This window comes from Pagrus pagrus, assembly GCF_965226575.1.
Source record: "Pagrus pagrus genome assembly, chromosome: 10".
Lineage (NCBI taxonomy): Eukaryota > Metazoa > Chordata > Actinopteri > Spariformes > Sparidae > Pagrus > Pagrus pagrus.
This window is the reverse complement of record NC_140194.1, coordinates 13492794-13511352: the sequence shown is the minus strand read 5'-3', so window position 1 is coordinate 13511352 and position 18559 is coordinate 13492794. Positions and strand designations below refer to the sequence as shown.

Sequence of the window (18559 nt, the reverse complement as noted above, 5' to 3'; positions counted from 1 at the left end):
GGCGCATTGGTTAACTAACTATTCAATGTGCAGCCCCAACACCCATCACAATGTTGGGAATCTTGCTTTCAAGGCAATTAATGGTTATGGTGACTGCTACAACCCCAAGGCAGATGCTGCTGACTTGATCCATTACAGGGTAAAAAATATGCTTTCATTAGGATTAAGAAGTCTTTTTTTTCTGAGAGTGTTAGGCAGAAACATTTCTTAAAGGGCAACTTCCCCTAATTTACACATTAATGTGCGTTTACAGGTCTTGTGAAGTCCCACTAAATTAGTGAAAGAAGCAGTATAAAGCCTTTTGTGGCTCCAGAGGAAGCTGCCTGTAATCTAATAAATAGCCCCCGGTGATGTCACTTTGTTGCTGAGTTGCATTGTGGGTAATGTAGGCATCAGGTTTTGAAAAGCAGCGGTCAAGAATTGCACTTCTGTAACACTGTTGGACATTTTAAAAACAAATGATGAAAATCGTTACAGCAGAACCAGAGATATCTTTTTTACTCCACGCATTCTTCTTCCTTTTTAAAACCTGGTACCTACATTACCCACAATGCAACTCAGCCACCATCAGATTCAGCTTCTTCTACAGCCACAAGAGGCTTTATACTACTCTTTAAATTGAAACCACAAACTTTGCTTTACATGATCTAGCAGCCAAATGTTGCATTCATAGACTTGAAAAGGGACATTGCAAGCATACAAAACCTAAACTAAGTCATTCCTCCCAAATACCTAAACTCTGAAATATATTTATCTCATATAGATTCAGTCAACCCCATTCAGAGTGACAATGTTGCAGGAGTGGATGTAGAACTAGTACAAGCAGTTACTCCTATTGTGCCTCATAAAATAGTGGTTTACTTAAAGGGTAGCTGCACCAATTTTACAAATTAAAGTGTGTTTACAGGTCTGCATTTATGAAAACACTAGTATAAAACCTTTTGTGGCTCCAGAGGAAACTGTATGTAATCTGATATATTGCCTCCATAATGTCCATAATGAGTAAAACAATGTTATAGGAGTACAATCCTCAACCACTGGACTACTTAGTCCAAGTTAGTGTAGAGTGACATCACTCCAGGCATATTATGAGATTACGTGCAGCTTCCCCTGGAGCCACAAAAGGTTTTATACAACTTTTTTCACATATGCAGTATTAAGACCCGTAAACGCTCATTAATGTGTACAATTGGTGAGTTACCGTTTAATTTAAATAATGGCCAACACTGCAGTGAATAAAGGAGCTCTGAAGTATTTTACTCAACTCAGGTAAGAGTATCTTTCCATGAAGTACATCATGTTTAAGAGAAGAGAACTGAATGACTGCACATATTACAAAGTGGTATGACAACAATTAAGTTTGACTCCAAAGGCCCGCTGACTTAATCCTTTAATGTTTCACTGATACACCTTGGAGGGATTTTCTGCTCATCCCAGTGAAGGTAACGCTCATATTCATTGTAAGCACATCTTGGCAATATTATTATATTTGCATATAGGGTTGATGCAATTTCAGAAAATGTGCACTATACACTAAACATGAAATATACAGAAGTGCTATACCTCAGCTGCTATCATGTTGTCTTATTGTTTATAGGAAATGGCAAATGTGTACTTATACACTACTCAAAATTAGTCAGGCATATTGGGATATTTTAGTGTTTCACTTGATTGTTTATTCTGACATATCTGGATTCTTATTGTGTTTTGGTGCCCAAAAATAATGCATCCAAAAACATTTTATTTGACTTCTATTTCATATTCATGTACATGTATATATACACTCATCATTTCTACATCCCTAACTTTTGAGTAGTGTGTATATATGCATACTTTGCACCTCTAACTGATTGTAATTTCTTTTTCTATAATTGATTTTTTTTTTAAAATATGTGAATGCACCATAAGGAATGCCAATATTTAAATAATCAAATTTAAGCATGTAGAACAATCAATGTATGAAATCATTTTTCTCAATCCAACTCTTAAATAAGTTAAAAAATAAAATAGCTCAAAAATAATTTAAAATAATCTTTCAATATTTTGTTTCCCTTTGACAATATTCCAGTTATGCGTTGATAATAACACTACACCATTTGCCATTTGAACACGTTTATTAAACCAGCATGTTAATTTTCCCTGAAATGAAAACAGATGTAATATAGACTGAATACAGTAAAATGATTGTTACATTCGTGTGAAAACGCTGCTCCCTGGTGGCAAAATGTGACTTTCACAAAAAGCGTCTAGACACACTCAGACAATATGCACCTTAAAGCGACGCTCTGCTCTCTATTAGAACCACTTGAAATAAATGTATTGCTTCAATAAGTACTCACACTTTTTGAAATATCCCAAACATACTTGTGAGTGACACTCAATAAAGATACATTATCCTTTATTAGGTTCATCAATATTTTACAAGCAACAGAACTTAATAAAGGTCAAATTAAATATAGCACGTATTATATGAGGCAAACATTTAAGTACAATGTCTCTGTGTCCAGAGGATATCCACCGTTGTTCGATCTGAAACAAACAAACAGATTTTCTGTTAGATTGACATCTTATTACAAACATAGTCGGCGGGGGGGAGGACTGATTGGAGAATTTGAACACCTACTTGTCTACACTTTGTCGATGCCGAGCTCTTCGGGTGTTGAGATGCCGAGCTCGTCTAATGTTGGCTTCAGCTCTTGGATCACATACGGGTAGATGTCTTTATTAGGGCCGGCTTTGTCCTGAGGAAATAAGAAATAGTAACACCCAAGTTAATCAATAACTAATGACTAACAACTGCAAAGATGCTGGTTGGCAATGTTCCTTGAATTAATACCATGCTAACACACTGGGTTTTTCTCTCACCTTCACAGCTTCCAGAATTCGGATAGCGCTGGCCAAGTCGTTTAACCTCCGACAGGCTCTCAGTGCTGCCTCAAGAATCTTTGGCTCAGGTACCAGATCGTACCCAATCAATGTGTTCATCCCTGGAAGAAGAAATTACATTTTTCATTTGGAGATCAGAGAGAAATCATCACTTTTACTATAAGCCAAATTTATTTCATCTCTTCAGTTTCTTAAAATTGTAAGAAGGGCAACTTCCTACATTTGTCTTATGTGAATAAAACCCACAAAGTGGCCAAAACTATTAATGAACTGGTCCCACTCAAAAATATTGTCTGTATTTTCCTAGACCTCCGCATAATTACACAACTTGGACCAATCATTTCTCTCCGACAGGAGTTTTTGGTCAAATCTACAGTTTCCAGCTATTTTAGGAAATGACTGAGCCTGTTTTAACAATGAAACTCAATATTTATGACACATTTCTAAAAGCTTTAGATCTACAGAGAAAGAGAGACTAACATATTGCTGGTTATGTTCTTTTTGAGGTATTTGTTGACACTAAAACATATGGAATAACCCCTTCCTTATCCTTCAATGCTGTTTGAATATTCATGTTGAGAACATTTTTTTTAGTTAAACCTGCAACCTCACATTTGCAACACTACTTCTGACATGTGGTCCAGTGTAATATCCAACCATTAAGACTGCCAACTAAGCCATTTCTTTCAATTTCTGGTCTGATCTTTTCTCACCTGATAATGGACCTTTCCCTTTCTTCCTGCCATTGTATCGGGTACCACTGAGATGATGAAATACAATCCAAGAAGTTCAGTGGATGAATGCATCTCACAGCTTATCAGATGGCACTACACTACAAACACTACACAGCTGTGTATGAGTCTCAGAGAAAGGATTTTATCACTCTGGAAAGTGATCAGAGTGCTAATTCAGCACCTTAGTGGATTGCACTGATGTTTTGTGTATTTTTGACCTACTGGATCAGACTTTGACTGAGAAAGAATACTGTAATGCCCCCATCATTTTTATATTTTTTGTCTTTATTTTAAGACAAGTAGCCCCAAATCACAAACAGATCATCATATTGATGCACACATGATTATGGTATTGTGTGGTTGACTCCTGTTTTTCTGACAGTGATATTAGTACAGCGAGGCAGACAACTGCAGTACTGCTGTCTTTTCCCCCCACAGTTGAAGATTCATTTTCACAAACAAATGTCCATCTTTTTACAATTTGATTATGTATTCCACTTCAGAATATTCGATGACAGAGTGAAGGGTAAAAAAAACTGAAATTATTCTCATTTAAGAAGCTGAAATCAGAGAGTCTGCCTCACAGATGATCAGAATAGTGGGAATTTAATTTAAAAGTTGACAACAAATCTTAAAAAATCATTGCAGCGCTGATTACAGACATATCAGTTATGATCCTCATTCAAACATAAGCACTGATTGATTGTAAACAAAATGTGCATTTGTTGTTTACATTTTAGGAGTGTCTATTGCACTACAGCATACTGTGAATGTTTTTAGTTATATCTAGCAAAGAAATGAAAAATCAAAACATTTAATCAGACATGCACTCATCCTGGAAATTAAATATTGTCATTTAACAGTCGAACTCTCTGTTGACTCACAGTATACTCTGAATTATCTTTGCTTAGACTTGCTAAACCACTTCCTTATCCAAAACCCTGCAATAAACGTTGGGCAATATTCATTCAGTCGTCCATAAACTTACCTTTTCTCAGCTCCCATGCATCAATGTCTTGCTTGTTAAAATAGGTGACCCAGCGGGCATCAAACTCCTCATCTGTCTCCTGCTTCCCATGTGAGTAACACCTTGAGGCCAAAACAGCTGCACAATGAAAACACTTGTGGTTAGACATCTTATCACCAATGAATGTAAAAAGCTGTTTACAGTGGCATCTAGAGTCTGATATTGCAGAAGGGCAAACACGGTCAAGGGAATATACACCGAGTGACTTGGAAAGACGACAAATGCTGTCGAGTAATGTAACGCAGCTGGGTCATGGCCAGCGTCCTGACATGACCTGCCCACTACTGCACCTACAAGGCTGGAAGCACCTTGACAAACACACAGGAGACTTCTTTGCATATTATGGCTCATATGATATAGGCCTATATAAGGGAGTGTGGTACTCAGACAATGATCATTAGACATATACATTAGACAATGATCATTAGACATATACATATTTTACTTCCCTGAGAGGTCAAGCTATTGTAGCAACGTTTCAGCCAAACCATCACGACAACTGGTTACTGTCGGCACCACATCATACCTCGATGTAAACAATCCCTGCCACTAGTTATCTGAACACAACTAGCTAGCCGTTAGACAACTAACCTAGATAGCACGTTAGCAACTAGCATAAGCAGCAGGACAACAGGGCCCAGCATTCAGCCTTCCAAGTGGGTCATGACAAGGACACAGACACCACCGAGCTGAACACCGGGGCGTTTTTAGAGCGGCACCCACCCAGGTTTTGTGCGTAATGGGAGTAATGAACGAAAGTCTATATCATTTGAGTGACACCTTGATATGTTTAACATCGCGGCGTGCATTACAAGTGACAGTTACACTGGCCAAGCTAATTTCAGCTAGCTAGCTTAGCCGCGCGGGCGCTGCAATGTGAAGACAGCCACACTTGACTTCCGTTAGAACTTCGCCCTGGCAGGTCTGTACGCTAGCAAATGACTAAATAACACTCAGAGGTGATAGCCGAATGAACAAATACCTTGGCACCGTGGTTGCGTTCGGGTTAAACTCCGGACACCGGAGACCGAGAGTCGGACGGCGGCTCTGAACATGATGCGGGACAGCCAGTTACACAGACCGGACCGGCGAGGGTTCTCAAACGGAAGCTAGCGCTGCGCTAACGTGTTCGCCCGTCACGTAAGCATCCCGGTCGTGCGCATGCGCAGATCGTAGCTCGTTGTGATGTTTGCTGTATTGTTGACCTGCTGGTTCTGACCCAGAAATAACACTGTGAAGTGGCCAGGTAGATCTTCCTACACACGTCATTGTTCTGACAGAGAGGTTCAATAAGCATGGGATTTTGGTTTATTTTGTTTATTTTATTTAAAAAAAGGGAGAATGCACATTAATTAACATGAGCACCAGAGTCTATCATGTAAATGTGCCAGATTTATGCCAGTAAATGTGCCCATACAAGCTAATTTTCAACAACAGTCCCTGGCAGGTTGATGGCATTAAACACACACACACACACACACACACACACACACACACACACACACACACACAAACAGCCACCTAAATACGCCTGATTTTACCATCAAGATCCATGCATTATTCCCTGAAAAATTAATGAAAGTGTCTAAAAAGGGGGAAAAAAATTCTTGGATCCGTCCCTTTCTCTGGTTCTGGACCAAAAGTTATTGGGGTCTATTCTGGGCAGAGACTCATCCTCCATCCAAGTTTCATGGGAATCTGTTCAGTAGTTTTTGTGTGATCCTGCTGACAAACCAACCAAACAACAAACCAACAAACAAAGAATGGGACAAGGGTGAAAACATAACCTCCATGGCAGAGGTAGGTAGTTCATTTATTGTTACATAAATTAAAACAGACAGCATTATTATGAAAATCAACTTTTAACCAAAACAAAGTGGTACTACGATCTATTGTAATGTACATGAATTCCCTCCAAAAGTAAAAAACATTAATGACTACTGATCAAAACCTTGATGTTTATATTTACAATGGCTGTGACCTACTTTGTGTACTTTTACAGTGCTCTGTCTACAGTTTGAATCTGAAATTAATAATATATAAATACTTATATGACTATTTGTATTATTGCTCATACTCATATAAACATATACATTACTTTTCAAGTATTGCAAAAAAGATTTAAATTACAACATGCACTTATTGCTACTAATCATTTAGAGTATCATTGCCTGAATCAATTCTAAGTGAAGCTCAGAACTGAGAGTATCCTCCATTTTGGTGACTGGCGGCAGAGGCAGTTGTTCACTTAAGAAGACGGTGCATAAACATTAGAATATAAAAGTTAAAATTGATGTCATGTCATATTTTAGGCAAACTTGATGCTGCCAAAAAGATATGATAAAACAGCCCTCTGATCAAGCCTACTATACATATTCATTTTCAAGTATTTCTCATTCAGATTTTGGACATTTGTGGAGAACATTCACTCCAGTCATGCAGACAGACTCTCTTGGCTGTGTGCTGTGAGGAGGGACTGGGAGCTGGCCTCAGCAGAGCTCTGCGTCTCTCTACATCCTCTGGGGGAACACTCGGGGTTTGGGGGGGTTGGTATCCAGGTTCCTGTGGATCCAGAGGGTCTTTAGAAAGCAGGATACAGATAGCAGGGACTGTCCTCTGCATGGTTAAACCTGCTTCTCCCTGCTGTGGACTCTCCCAGACTTCATTCACTGTCTTGTAGTGGAGCTTGGACACCTGGTGGAGCCCTCCCACTTTACGTTTCAGAATCTCCACACAGGTGATTGTCTTGGTGACTCCTCTCCCTGAGCCACTGAAGACCACCTGTCTCAGCGATGTCCCATTGCTGTCTTTTCCCTCCCCCTGCATACGGGCTGTTGCAAACCGGAGCAAATTGCGGATCTTGCTTCCTTCTTTCACTCGCATGTGCAGGATGTCTGCTGCCAAGCCAGGGATCGGGTAGGGGCTGCTGTCCTCTGTGCGGCTGACTCTCCTGAAGTGACTCCGGCCAAGTTTTGGAGGCAAAGATGAAGATGGGACGTCAGGGTTGAAGGAGGCAGACTGCAGTGCCATCACAGAGCTGTTGGCCCCATTTGAACTCTTCACCTGACCCCTGGGTTCAGTCATTGTTCAGAAGGCAGTGAAATAACAGTGCAGGATGATGTTTCTGAGCCTGCTGTTTCGGATTATTTCCATATCTCCCTTGACATCGGAAACACGTTTCTTGTCCATTTAGTATAAGAAACTAAAAACTGATCAGCGCTGTAATCCAAACTTGTGACTTATTGTGATCTTCTTCCTGTCCTCTGCCCATACTGCATTTCCATTTTGTCTTCTGAGCACTGAGATGACAGCCAGCAGTATGAAGAGGGTATTTCTTCCTCTAATCCCATTGATGTGAAGGAAAAGATGTCCTTGCTCTATTCAGCACTGAGGACAGCTGATGCCAACAAACACATATGAGGCTCAGAGAGAGACATGTAGAGTGGGACATAGTGCTCTTAAAGGCACATGCAACATTTAATAATGTCCGTCACATTCTAGTTTGTTGGTTTTGGAGGGAAGCTTTTGTTAAACCCTCGAGGGCTCAGAGATTTTATTTGTCCATGTGGTTGCTTGAATTATATGGATGAATAAACACGAGTTAATGAGATTTAACAAGGCATGCAGTTGAAACAATCCTTTGTTTCAACTGAATTGGTTCTGATTGTTGACATTCTTGATGTGCCTTTTTTTGCAGATACTGCACCAATCTACAATTTAACCAGAGTAGATAAATATTTAGAAAAAGATAATAGCTGAGGCAACATATCATGGTTTTCAAGACAGCTTCCCCTCTGCACTATCATCAGAGAGCCATATGGTCTTCAAGAAGTGTCTTCCTTTGGGCTATTACAGCAACTTCACAGTTCTCCTCCCTTTAGTCCAGCGCCCGCTGGGCTGACCCAGAAAAACCTTGCCAGGCCTACATAAATGTGCCTTCTTCGAATCAATGACATTTATGAGGACAATCATACCTTCAAGCTGCTGAAAACTTCTAGAAATGATCTGTATCCAGATGCAGACAGGAGGAGGAGGTCAGGAGGCAGCTGCGGGTCTCATATGGAACCAGTATACTGTTATAATGGTGCATTTCTGCCTGACAGGATGGCATGCACCCCATGATATTCACTGACTTGAACGATGAGCACAGATACATGGTTCTCAGTGGTGTCTGTACAGTTCAGGGCATATTACAATTGGTTCCCGAGAGAATAATCCACTGGCCATGAATGTCAATTCAAAGCACATTGTTACATGTGTCTCAAGACCTCTTTTACTAGGTCTCGTCCAGATCTCGTCTTCCTCTCAGACAAAGAGGGCTCAGGATTTTATTTCAAGACCAGTCAAAGCCACAACTGCAGGGAAGAGTCTTGTCTGATAGAAAATGCGTCCCTTGCACAAAAAATTGTGTAGTGTTAGGTCGACAGTAAAACATGGAAAAGGAGTGTTGAATAGATGGTTATGTTGATTTCAGCTGCTTTGTGTTTGTTTTTATTGCTCTTAGAAAACAAAGTAAAATTCCCACACATTAAATTCACCTCTGCAATGCTTTTTGATTATTTTATCAACGTTTCTTATGGCACACTTACATACATACACACATATACATATATGGCAATGAAAGAGTTGAATGAAGAGCTATTTCATGTGTCTTCTGTCTCAAATGTGGATCTTTTATGCAAATGTGGATCAGATACATTTTAGGAGTGTCTATTGTGTGTAATTGCCATTGGTTACACTTCCACCTTGTGGTAGAACGCACATATTGCATTAATAACACAGTGTGTCCTCGAGCTGTGGGCAATCTGCATTAACGTGTGTGAGGAATACATTTTATCATTTGAACAAATTATCAAAAAAAACCTTTATTTAAAAAAATGTACAAAATATGTGTTTACAGTAAATTGTTTTGACCATGACACAGATTTTAAACTTCACCAGACTGCAAATTAAGATATAAGGCAAAAAAAAGCTTTTACAGGTGTGTGACAACAAACTAGTTTCAACAGCAGCTCTTTATAATACCATCATTAACGAATGGTACATTTATAGTTAATTAAACTGTAGTTAGTTGTTATTATGCTGTTAACAAACAACAACAACACTTCTTTATAAACCATTTACTAAGCAAATGTTTATTGTTAAGTTGCTACTGATGTTTATAAAACTTCCTTAATAATGGTTTATAAAGCAGCTCATTTTGTTTAATTAACTATACATTTACCATTTATTAATCGTGGTTATTAAGCGTTATAGTTTCATCCATCTACTATTAGGATATGTTGTGGTATTTTCCTGCCTTTCAGTTGGCGTTTTTTTTACACAAAAGCTGAAAAATGTAATATCAGGCAGCTCATTGTTGTATGTTCACTTGTCAAACCAATAAAAGTGTAATGAATTCAGCCACAAAGAAACTAGCACATATTCCCAGTCACTGTTTTGTCTTGCTTCGGAGGCTCAGCACGGCTTTGAAGCAATTACTTGTAAAATTTCCCTGTGGATCCTGGCTTCCTGAGTGTTGATGTGGACGTCTCCCACCTGGCCGTTCTCATACCTGAGAAAGAGAAATAAGCAGAACATTGAAGAAATCCGAAATGTAGTCCGTGAATTTCTTATTACACTGCGAGGCAGGTCGCTGCTGCTTCGTGTTGTACTCACACGAAGAGGAAACGTGTGCACACATGGTCAGATATCGGACAGACCCAAATGTTCCCATGTTTTTGAAGGTGCTTTGAGGTTATCACTGTCAAGTCATACAGAGAGCTTTTATAAAACAATGTCACAAAATCAGTCCTTGTATTATCAAATCAAGGCTCATAACACATAGATATAATTCTCAGTTTTACCTTCACAGAGAGCGATGCAGTTTAAGTTCCTGTTTTGCAGAAACCTGGCTCGCCCCGGCTCTTCCTAAGACAAGGAGAGAATACAGGATGAGATACAAAAAAGGAGAGAAAGGAGACGTGAATCTTAGCAAATTGTGAACGATAATCCACCTGTTTGATTTTGTTTATGTAGTTGTAGTTCTTTATGAATTCTTTTTTGTTGGGTATGTGGTGTTGCCCTTTGCCCATCTCTGTACGAAGAGGAAGGATGCGTTTAAAAGGCATGTTAGAATCATTAAGTAATGGCAGTCTTTGTATAAATAGGACAGTTTGTATGCAGAGTATTGTGAAAAGAATTATAGTGTGCATTCGTACCAGAATATCCAAATGATATGCTTGAGATAGGACTCAGGTAAATGCCTTTCCCATATGCAGCTCCGTGAAGCTTAAATAGGAAACAGGACAAAAAAACACGAGATTAACTCTCAGATGAAAACTTAAAGATCCCCTCTACACATGTATTAAGGCATACAGTACATACAAATTCTCTAATGTATGTTTGATAAGATTAAATGGCACCCTGTCTTTCTTCTTCATAATAAATCCAAGAATATATGAATATGTAAATATTTTCATTACAGAAGTTTAACTGTTGGACACAATGGAGGTCAAGTTTCCACATCACACTTATTTATGCTAATATTTGAACCAGGATTAGCTTCTAAACTATTTGTGCTGTCACAAATAAGGCTCTTATGGCGCCCCCTCTTATAATCAGATTTTCAGTGAGAACAGAGGTCATTTTTCACTTTCGACAGTGAATGTGAAAAAAGCCTTTTAGTGTCAAACTGCACATAAATCATTCTACACAGTGGAGCTCAAACATGCAACTGTAAGAAGAAGACAAAAAACACATGTCTGACTGGAGGGGGACTTTAAAAGTCTGTTTAAATCTCTTAAAACAAACGTTGAAATATCCTTAATGCTTGGCATGGTGGACGACGTAGATATATTTATTTAAAGCTATTGGCGAGCTAGTCGTACAAGAATGTAAGAGAAAGTGCAGCGAAATTTCCCGATACTAACTTGTTATAGCTTGACAGCAGTGAGTCTAACTATAGCCATGTTCACTGTTTACATGCATCATGATAATGCCAGGTGTGTTTTCTTCTATATTAATGAGACATGAGGGAGTTGGATGTGGCTACACAGCCACTGAGCCAGTGGGATACTTTCAAAATGTATCATTCTCTTGCTGGTTTCTACAATCTAAGCAACCCCTGGTCTAAGAGATTAAATCGACACAGCTCAAAGAGCACATAACCATTCGTTATTATCATACTCTACCTGTAATTTTGTATAAGAGGCATTAATTAGGCCATTTCTCAAAATCGAGTGCCAGTTTTCAATGTGGGAACCACTGAAAGAAGAGAAAATAGGGTTTGAGTATATGAAGCAGGAATCATGCTTTGTACAGTGTTGATATGACGGTTTTCTATTAGTGGCACCGCTTTGATTTTACTTACTGAAAAGCAAAGGTGCTGCCGTGAAGTTTCCTGGCAGCTTGAAAACGAGCCTCTTTGAATGGAGGGCTGCTGATCAACAGGAACTGATGCGGCGTGTGCATGAACTTAAGTTGCTGTTGTGCACCAAGGGATTAAAAGAATACATGAGAGAGAGACAACAAATTAAAATGTATGTAAAGTAGAAAACACACAATATCTGGGCAATTATCAATCACTACTGCTGTGAAACTGCAGCTACTGTATCAGTACTGTGAACGCCTCTATCGTACCCTGTTCAGTGGAAGCTTGACAATGTGTGATCTGTTGCTGGCTAAAATCCTGTTGTCAAACATACAAAACACACAGCTGGGTATGAATCTAATACACATTCAGATTTTATGACATATCAAGTTTATGAAATCGAATAAAAGTATGAGTGAAAAGGCCAGTTTAGATTGTGTCACTCACCATTGTAGTAAAGGATGAGCGAGGGGGTCTATCTTGTCCATCTGCTTCTTTATTTCAGAATATGGACCCTGGAGATGATATAATACACTTTAATCCCTCTAACATTAACGCAGCTGTCGAGGAGACATTCGCCAGCTTTCAGATTATTCTCAGATGAAAATGTAAATCCTAAAAAAATGGTTTCATGTGTGAAGGATTCATTTTAAGATCACCTGTGCCATCCTCCTGATTAACAAGATACTGTCCAGAGCCTTTTGCAGCCTCTCATAGCTCTTTCTCTGCCACAACAACACAATGATGTGTTAATGATTACATGATCACATGATTAACAATATCATTAGCCCATTAAAAATCACATAAATTAGATCAGTTCGTCTGATACCTTAGGACTGAAGGCCAGAGTCTTGGGGTTGTACGGATCAACCACGGAGGGGTACGGCTCAAATATGATGTTCTTGCGTGAAGACTGAAGGGCAGCTCTGCACATGGCCACCAGCAGGTCAACTACCTGTAGAAGAGATGGTATTTCAACACAGTAATCTTATATTATGATCATCCAGATAAAAGCGTGTGTGTGAGTTACCAACCTCTGCACCGGTGGCAACCTCCTCTGTAGCTCCTGACATAACCCCTAATGTATAAAAGGAAAACACACATAGCTCTCTGGTGCAAACTGCTGGCTGCAGACAAACAAAAAGCAGAACAGGGACAACATGTTAGCAGTCAACTTGCTCCAGTCGTTAAGCCACTGAAACGTTAGCTAATTTCTGTGTAGCAGCGTACCTTTAACATTGGGCCGTTTTGAAACACATGTCGCTCATCACAGGCGACACAGTATTCATTCAGCGTGGGGATTCTCTGCTCAGCATACCTAAGTACCTGTGAACACAGTGAAAAACATGCATGTTGTTTGCACGTAGTGATCAAATCTTCCCCGTGGACATTTGACTATTTGTTGTTCCCAAAACTCAAAAGTTTCTAAGATTTCTGAACTGACTGCATGGAACAATCTACTGACTGATGTTAAACTTAAGAATATTATACCACTAACTCATTTTAAAGCTATGGTAAAATCCATTTGACCCAGGTTGTCTATGCGCTGCACATTGTGTGGGAGGAGCATGTGGTCACCACAAGTTATCAGGTGTCAGCAAACTGGACAATGAGACTGGGTGCAGTTACTCTTTAAATTCCCTTTCTGACAAAGACTTTCTGACTTGTGTTTTACCTGTACTAAGAAGCCATGCTGCAGAGATGGGGTGCTCCTACAGTGCCCGATGGCCTGGGAGGAGAATAGCAGCTCTATCAGCTGTTTGGTACTAAGCTGTGCTGATGACTTGACTGCTGACACCACCACCCTCTGTGGACGAAGAGGCACAAACACTTAAGTAATAGTGCAGACAAAAACCTGGAAAGATGGTCAGAATACTCAGGTGGATGTCGAGCCCAGTCAAAGGAATTACATCTTGGCATTCGACTTTTCTGCAAACCACAAAAACATTCAAATTTGTACATTTCATATGTTTCATATTAACATTTCTGCAATATGTGTCATATCACGTTCTTATTTCATGTATATGAGCTGACTTTCATGTCAGAAGGTGGGGTGGTGGTGGTGGCATGACAGCTGAGCAAGAGACCTCTGTTCAAGGCAGCGTTTAAAAAGGTTGTAAGTATGAAACCTCTGGATTTTTTGAAGGATATGTCAGGTAGGTCAATTCGCAGTTGGGTTAGTGCCAACAAATATACTTTAGACTTTTAGACGTTGGTACAATTTTGTTCTGTTTGTGCCGACTGAACCACATAATTCAAATCATGATCTTTTCCGAACCCAAACCAAGTGTTTTTTGTGCCTAAACCTAACCAGATCTTGAGTACAGCATTGTCACAACATGTAATCTTAATTTGAACCTAAAGAAATGTACAGTTTCGGCATATGCATGGTTTGCAGAAATGTACATTGCCAACATTTACTCTGGCAATTGGGTTGGAATGACTTTAATTAACTGAAGAGCACTCACCTTTCCACTGGGTGTGTACGTGAAGAGCTCTCCTGTGGGATTCTTGATGGTGTAGGAGGTTGTGTGATTGGTGAAGCGGCTCAGTTTTATCGCTGGTAAAATGATCCTTTCTTTCACAGAAGGTTCCTGGAGGTCGTGGGACCTGCCCACCGAGAGTGATGAAGCCAAGTCAATAGAGACTTCAAGGACAGATTGATTCAGTGATAAAACTGCTGAATTGTCACATACTTTGATGGTGGGAGCCAGACGTTAAGTCTCGCACGAACTTTCTTAATGGTTCCACTCGGCCTGAACCAGCTTTGTCTCCTCTTCTGTCGGACTGTGACGCCCTCATTGGTGAGATGTTTCCACTCCCGAGATAAGAAGACTGTGAGAATACTGGCAGATAGGAATGAAGAGTTCGTCATTCATATCCAAGTGACATCTGTTACAATGTGCCTTTTGCAACATGCACTGAGAAAAGCTGAGAAAACTATACAAACGCTCACTTCTGCAGTTGTTTCCCGAAGCTGAAGTTATCTTTGTTGGATGGTTGAAAGACTTTAACTGAGGGTGCTGTGGTGAGAAACATGTGTCGCATTTACTTATAGTATTTTGAAATATTCAGTGAATTTTGCTTGCAGCAGTGTTGTTGATTCTCACCAGGTCCGTCCAGATACTGAGACAGAGAGAAGTGCAGACGGATCACGATGGGCTCTAATGGATTAATCCTCCAGGCCTTGGCCACTTCCTCCTGTGGACACCAAACAGTGTAATCATCTTAAACAGATCAACATTCCACCAACAGCAAGCATGTTACTATACTGTACTTGATTTGAGCGTCTGTACGTATAACTTACCTCTAAAAGGTTGGCATTTATTTTTAAGTCAACATCCAAATCATCAATTGACCCAAACTCCCTAACACAGGAACATGAAAGAGAGATTTGATGTGAAAGCAGCAGAGAAGGTTTCCTTTAAGGCCAGAATATGAATATAAAAGATGTTCTGACCTGACGGAGACTGCAGCGTCTGAATACAAAGTCCTGACTGCCTCAATGTCAGTGTCCAGCTGGGGGTGGTGATACAGGTCAGTGGCACAGCTCTCCTGTGCAGACAAACACTAACACACTTACCTTATGGTCCAAACAGCTCAGCACCACAGGGGGCCGAGGGATCAAACCACTCATGGTTTTTACAACAATGGCTGATAAGAAGACGTATCTTATGATAAAGAATGGGGGTAATTTTCTATTTAGCATTTATAAATAGTATATAAACAATAAATAAATGGTTTATAACTAAGTATAGCACAATAAACTGTAGCTATAAGTGGATATAAGGACATTTTTTAAGTGTTTATTGATTATTAATCGACTGTATTTGCATAACTCCTCCTGTGAAGCACACTGACTAATTAAATGACATATTTATGTAATAATGACCAACTGTTTATTATGATTATATTCAGTTAAGAAATAATTACATATTTGTTTATTCATTTATGAATACTCCTTTACTCCCATGAACTGCTTGGGCTGATGAAGGCCACAACATGCTGCTGAAAGTGCCCAAAGAAATCTAGTAAGTGGACGTTGAGTTAATATTTCTTTGGCGAACAACTATTTCTTTAGCTGTATGAGTTTTAACAGCTAAAGGAGTTGTTTGTGTGTGTAAATCACATCTAATAAGTATGTTAGTGTGTAGTAAAACGTGTTAATACAACTGTGGATGGATGCTTCAAAGGAGGAATTATAAATGTATTTTTAAAATGTTCTTATTTTGGTTAACAGCTACATGATACGGTTACAAACTATTTATAGTGTTTCTGTCGACTCCAAACTTTATGCCATTGCCATTTCAACCTCCAGTGACAATATGATGTCTTTTTAATCACAACTCAGTAGCCTTTGCAAACGTTTCTGTACGTCGTTGACTTTACTCAAATGTGTAATGATAATTTGGAATAATATAGTAAATAATGCTTACATGGATCCCATACATGATCTCCTCTGTGTCACTGTCCTCATCAGTTTGGCTCTCTGCCCATTGCTCACACTCAGTCTCCTGTCGGGTTAAAGAGAAGAGCTGTGAATGAAAAAATCCTCTTATTTACTCTGCTAATTTGTTCCTTCTGTCCATCCAGATGAAGTCAGCTAACCACTCTGCTGAGATTGCCTCTGATCTCAACATACTTTCGAGGATATATTACAACATGTACTGTAGACGATGAACATTTCAATACAGGAGTCGCGTATGTATGTATCTAATGTCGTCCCTGTGTTATATCTGGTTGCAAAACAAAACAAAACTTCAACCAATGATTACTATTACTGTCAATTAATGTGCCAATTATGTTCTTGTTTAATCAACTAACTATTTGGTCTATAAAATGTCAGAAAATGGACCCAACTTACAACCTTAAAATCATATCCAGACTGTGTGGTGTTAAGAATAAAATATGAATGGAAGAGGGATATCCGCAGCTTATAAACTCACCATGTGTTGAGTTTTTTTGGCACTTCTTCAGCAACGATCAACACTCTGCCTCTTCCACTGTGGCTGACACAATTAAACACGTGCTGGAAAAATATGTGGCTTAATCAGTTCAGCTCCCTCAACATGTTACATCTATGAACACATTACTCTCAGTATCTTCTTCACAATTTAAACTACACTTTCATCGTCAAGAATCTTTGCCTACCATTATGTAAATATTGTCGAGGATATTATTGAAAACGATTCAAAAGACAGGAAAATGTCTGGTAACAACAAACAGTCCTTACCTATCCTTCATGAGTTTCCACATATTCCCGTTTGACAAACGATGCAATGATATAAAAAAGACAACAACAAAAATGAGAGTCTCATGTCCATATGTGATCCTGAAACAACAAAATCAGTGAATATTCCTGTCTGTTTGTTTGGCTGGCGCTCGTGTGCTTGGCCGTCCTCTCCCCCTCTGGTTTGAACAGCAGGAAGTCACACATGTTCAGTCCTGGACTTCAGTGTCACATGATTGGCTGCAGATACTGACTGCTCAGATCAGCTGAACCTGGTCCAGAGAGAGGAGAGCGGCTGAGGATGAGACCTGCAGCTCGAGAGCTTTTCATGCACACTTATAGTTTCCAATCTGCCATCCTTTCCACGGTATGGTTTATTCCTCGGTGACAGAGGAGAAAAACAAACCCATGTATCACACTATCCTCCAGACTCGCGAAAAGTCAGCTTCATGAATCAGTTTTAAGACTGTGATGATAACAAAGTTCCCTGGTGGCAGAGCTGAAGGATGGTGATACGGGTGATGTTTGGCATTTATTAGTCTTCCTGTCTGCCTGCTGTGCTGCAGCCTGACCTTAATCGGCAGTTACCCTTGTTAGCCGTCGCCTGCTGCTCTGCAGTCTGGCCAGATTAGACACTTCTAGGAGTGCATACATCTGTGCAAGTCTTCTCTCAACAAGTGCTTTTCTCAGAGTAATCCACTTAGACATGAGTGGGTGTTTGTGGCGATGTTTATTTATAGTGGGTGGGCACAGTATCCTGAACCCCCTATACTGTACGCTGCCATTTTCAAGGCCGTGCATGAAAAAAAATAAAAGAATATAAAGCAATTTCTGTAAACACAGTGAGCAACACTAGTTTCAGAGATATTGATTTAAATCGTATTGTGCAGTCTTTGTGTTGTTGTATCCGCCCCCTTGTCATTTTGTACACCTACTGTTATATCATCTGTCAGAGCCACAAGATAAATGAACATCAGGTTCACAGTCAGTGATGCAGGGATCATGCAGCATCTCGCTTTACACAATATCTCCTGCATCTGTTGTTGGTGACAGACTGTCAAAATCGTGACTTGTCAGGAAGTTAACTGAAATAGATAAAAGTTGGTAAATACAGACATCTTTAATTGAGATCAAGATCTCTCTTTTTAATAATTTTCAGAGACACAGACAGGAAATTAGCACAGAAAGAGTATAGGGTGTTATGAAAAGCAACACATGCAAGCTGGATTCGAACCAGGGACATTGCAGTTGTATGGTTGTATGTGGCTTATCGACCAAAACACCCCAGTGAGTTGGATTTTTTTTTTTTTTTTTTACATGACAGCACCACA

The 18559-nt window shown here is 39.6% G+C and overlaps 3 protein-coding genes across 3 annotated transcripts; all 3 read right to left on the bottom strand.

The window, feature by feature from the left end:
- Positions 1 to 2381: 2381 nt before the first annotated feature.
- cox5aa (cytochrome c oxidase subunit 5Aa) lies at positions 2382 to 5781 on the bottom strand. Its single transcript, XM_084364121.1, has 5 exons — positions 5630 to 5781; positions 4609 to 4725; positions 2866 to 2987; positions 2624 to 2741; positions 2382 to 2529 (listed from the first exon to the last, which is right to left on the bottom strand). The coding sequence occupies exons 1-4, from the start codon at positions 5700 to 5702 to the stop codon at positions 2628 to 2630; spliced, it is 426 nt and encodes a 141-aa protein (XP_084220247.1). The 5' UTR covers positions 5703 to 5781; the 3' UTR covers positions 2382 to 2529; positions 2624 to 2627.
- Positions 5782 to 7034: 1253 nt separating this feature from the next.
- On the bottom strand, positions 7035 to 7999 carry LOC311264064 (ribonuclease P protein subunit p25-like protein). The gene has a single exon (XM_084364600.1). It carries the CDS (start codon positions 7729 to 7731, stop codon positions 7045 to 7047), a length of 687 nt encoding a protein of 228 aa, XP_084220726.1. The 5' UTR covers positions 7732 to 7999; the 3' UTR covers positions 7035 to 7044.
- A 1901-nt stretch (positions 8000 to 9900) lies between these two features.
- Positions 9901 to 16638, bottom strand: LOC311263215 (protein mono-ADP-ribosyltransferase PARP6-like; the record flags this gene model as incomplete). Its single annotated transcript, XM_084363138.1, has 22 exons — positions 9901 to 10201; positions 10306 to 10390; positions 10494 to 10557; positions 10644 to 10723; positions 10848 to 10917; positions 11820 to 11892; positions 11999 to 12111; positions 12268 to 12316; positions 12446 to 12513; positions 12658 to 12723; positions 12828 to 12949; positions 13029 to 13125; positions 13229 to 13324; positions 13674 to 13805; positions 14467 to 14608; positions 14695 to 14844; positions 14955 to 15021; positions 15109 to 15199; positions 15306 to 15366; positions 15459 to 15553; positions 16435 to 16512; positions 16624 to 16638. 22 exons carry the CDS (start codon positions 16636 to 16638, stop codon positions 10105 to 10107), a joined length of 1911 nt encoding a protein of 636 aa, XP_084219264.1. The 3' UTR covers positions 9901 to 10104.
- Between the last annotated feature and the right edge of the window lie 1921 nt (positions 16639 to 18559).